The 1,133-nt window shown below is 48.5% G+C and overlaps 1 protein-coding gene across 1 annotated transcript; it reads left to right on the top strand.

Moving 5' to 3' along the window:
• Positions 1-41: 41 nt before the first annotated feature.
• On the top strand, positions 42-933 carry Pmar_PMAR011216 (oxoglutarate/malate translocator protein, putative; the record flags this gene model as incomplete). Its single annotated transcript, XM_002785073.1, has 5 exons — positions 42-155; positions 203-290; positions 331-414; positions 519-640; positions 802-933. 5 exons carry the CDS (start codon positions 42-44, stop codon positions 931-933), a joined length of 540 nt encoding a protein of 179 aa, XP_002785119.1.
• Between the last annotated feature and the right edge of the window lie 200 nt (positions 934-1,133).

Raw genomic sequence — 1,133 nt, 5'->3', positions numbered from 1 at the left:
CTTAGTCCAGGCTCGGATACTCCGGCCAGACGCTAGCATTAATGAGTGGTGTAGGAGCTGGTATATGCGAGGGAGCTATAGTATGCTCACCAGAACTGGTGAAGATACGTATGCAGCTACCCGAAAACAGAGGCCTCTACTCCTCGAGCATACAGGTATGCTACACTTCTCTAGGCTTAATACCATTCATGAGACGCGACAGGCCGCAAGTGCGATTATTCGGCATGAGGGTGTTGCTGCACTCTTCACTGGCTTCTGGTGTACACTGCTCAGGAACGCCTGCTGGAATGGTAATATCTGCTCTTGTAGCTTCCAATCACACCCGTTCAGGGACCTATTTTGGGAGTATCTTCGCCATTAAGTCGACCATATATTCAACCAAGGAGGAGTCTAAATTCCTGAATTTCGCTGCTGGTACGAATACTTCTCTATTTTTCGCGATGCCCTCCTCCATTGATGGATATACCCTCGCGCAAAGCGAATGGAACACATCGTCTTCTGGATCGAAGACCGTTCAGGTACCATTGCCGGCTCCCTCGGGTGTTGTGTTAACACTCCTCTCGATGTTGTTAAGACTAGAATGCAGAATTCATCAGCTTTAAAGCAAGCTCGACCCGAGGATGCAGGAAGGCTACTAGCAGTGAGCAATTGCGTCATCATCATTATCAGCAACACGGCTGCTGAGATTGTGTGATTCCATCAGGTACCAACACGCACAGTTCCCTTGCTACTCCATGTAGCACGAACAGAAGGGGTGAGTCTCCTTATTACTCAATGACGATGTTGTGGTCATCGTTCCAGGTATCGTCACTATGGAAGGGGCTTGCACCAAAGATTATCCGTTTGGGTCCAGGCGGTGGCATAATGTTAGTAGTTTATGAGCAAGTGACAGATTATCTCGGCCGCCTCGAACGCAGAGCAGGCACTCATTAAGCCGTATCCTTTTCATCATTTTACTTCATCTTTCTTGTAGAGTTTCGTATAGAGTGCCACGGTTGGTGCACGCTCGAGACGCTGTTCCACAGCATAAGTGGTTGCATCCAGAACCAAGCAATGAATACACTGTCTCATGTCGGGGGAGTGTTGATGCTACTACCATCATAGTTTGCTTACCTGTCCTATCTGCTACGGGT

This window comes from Perkinsus marinus, assembly GCF_000006405.1.
Source record: "Perkinsus marinus ATCC 50983 genomic scaffold scf_1104296934084, whole genome shotgun sequence".
NCBI lineage: Eukaryota > Perkinsozoa > Perkinsida > Perkinsidae > Perkinsus > Perkinsus marinus.
This window is presented reverse-complemented; position numbering and strand designations above follow the sequence as displayed.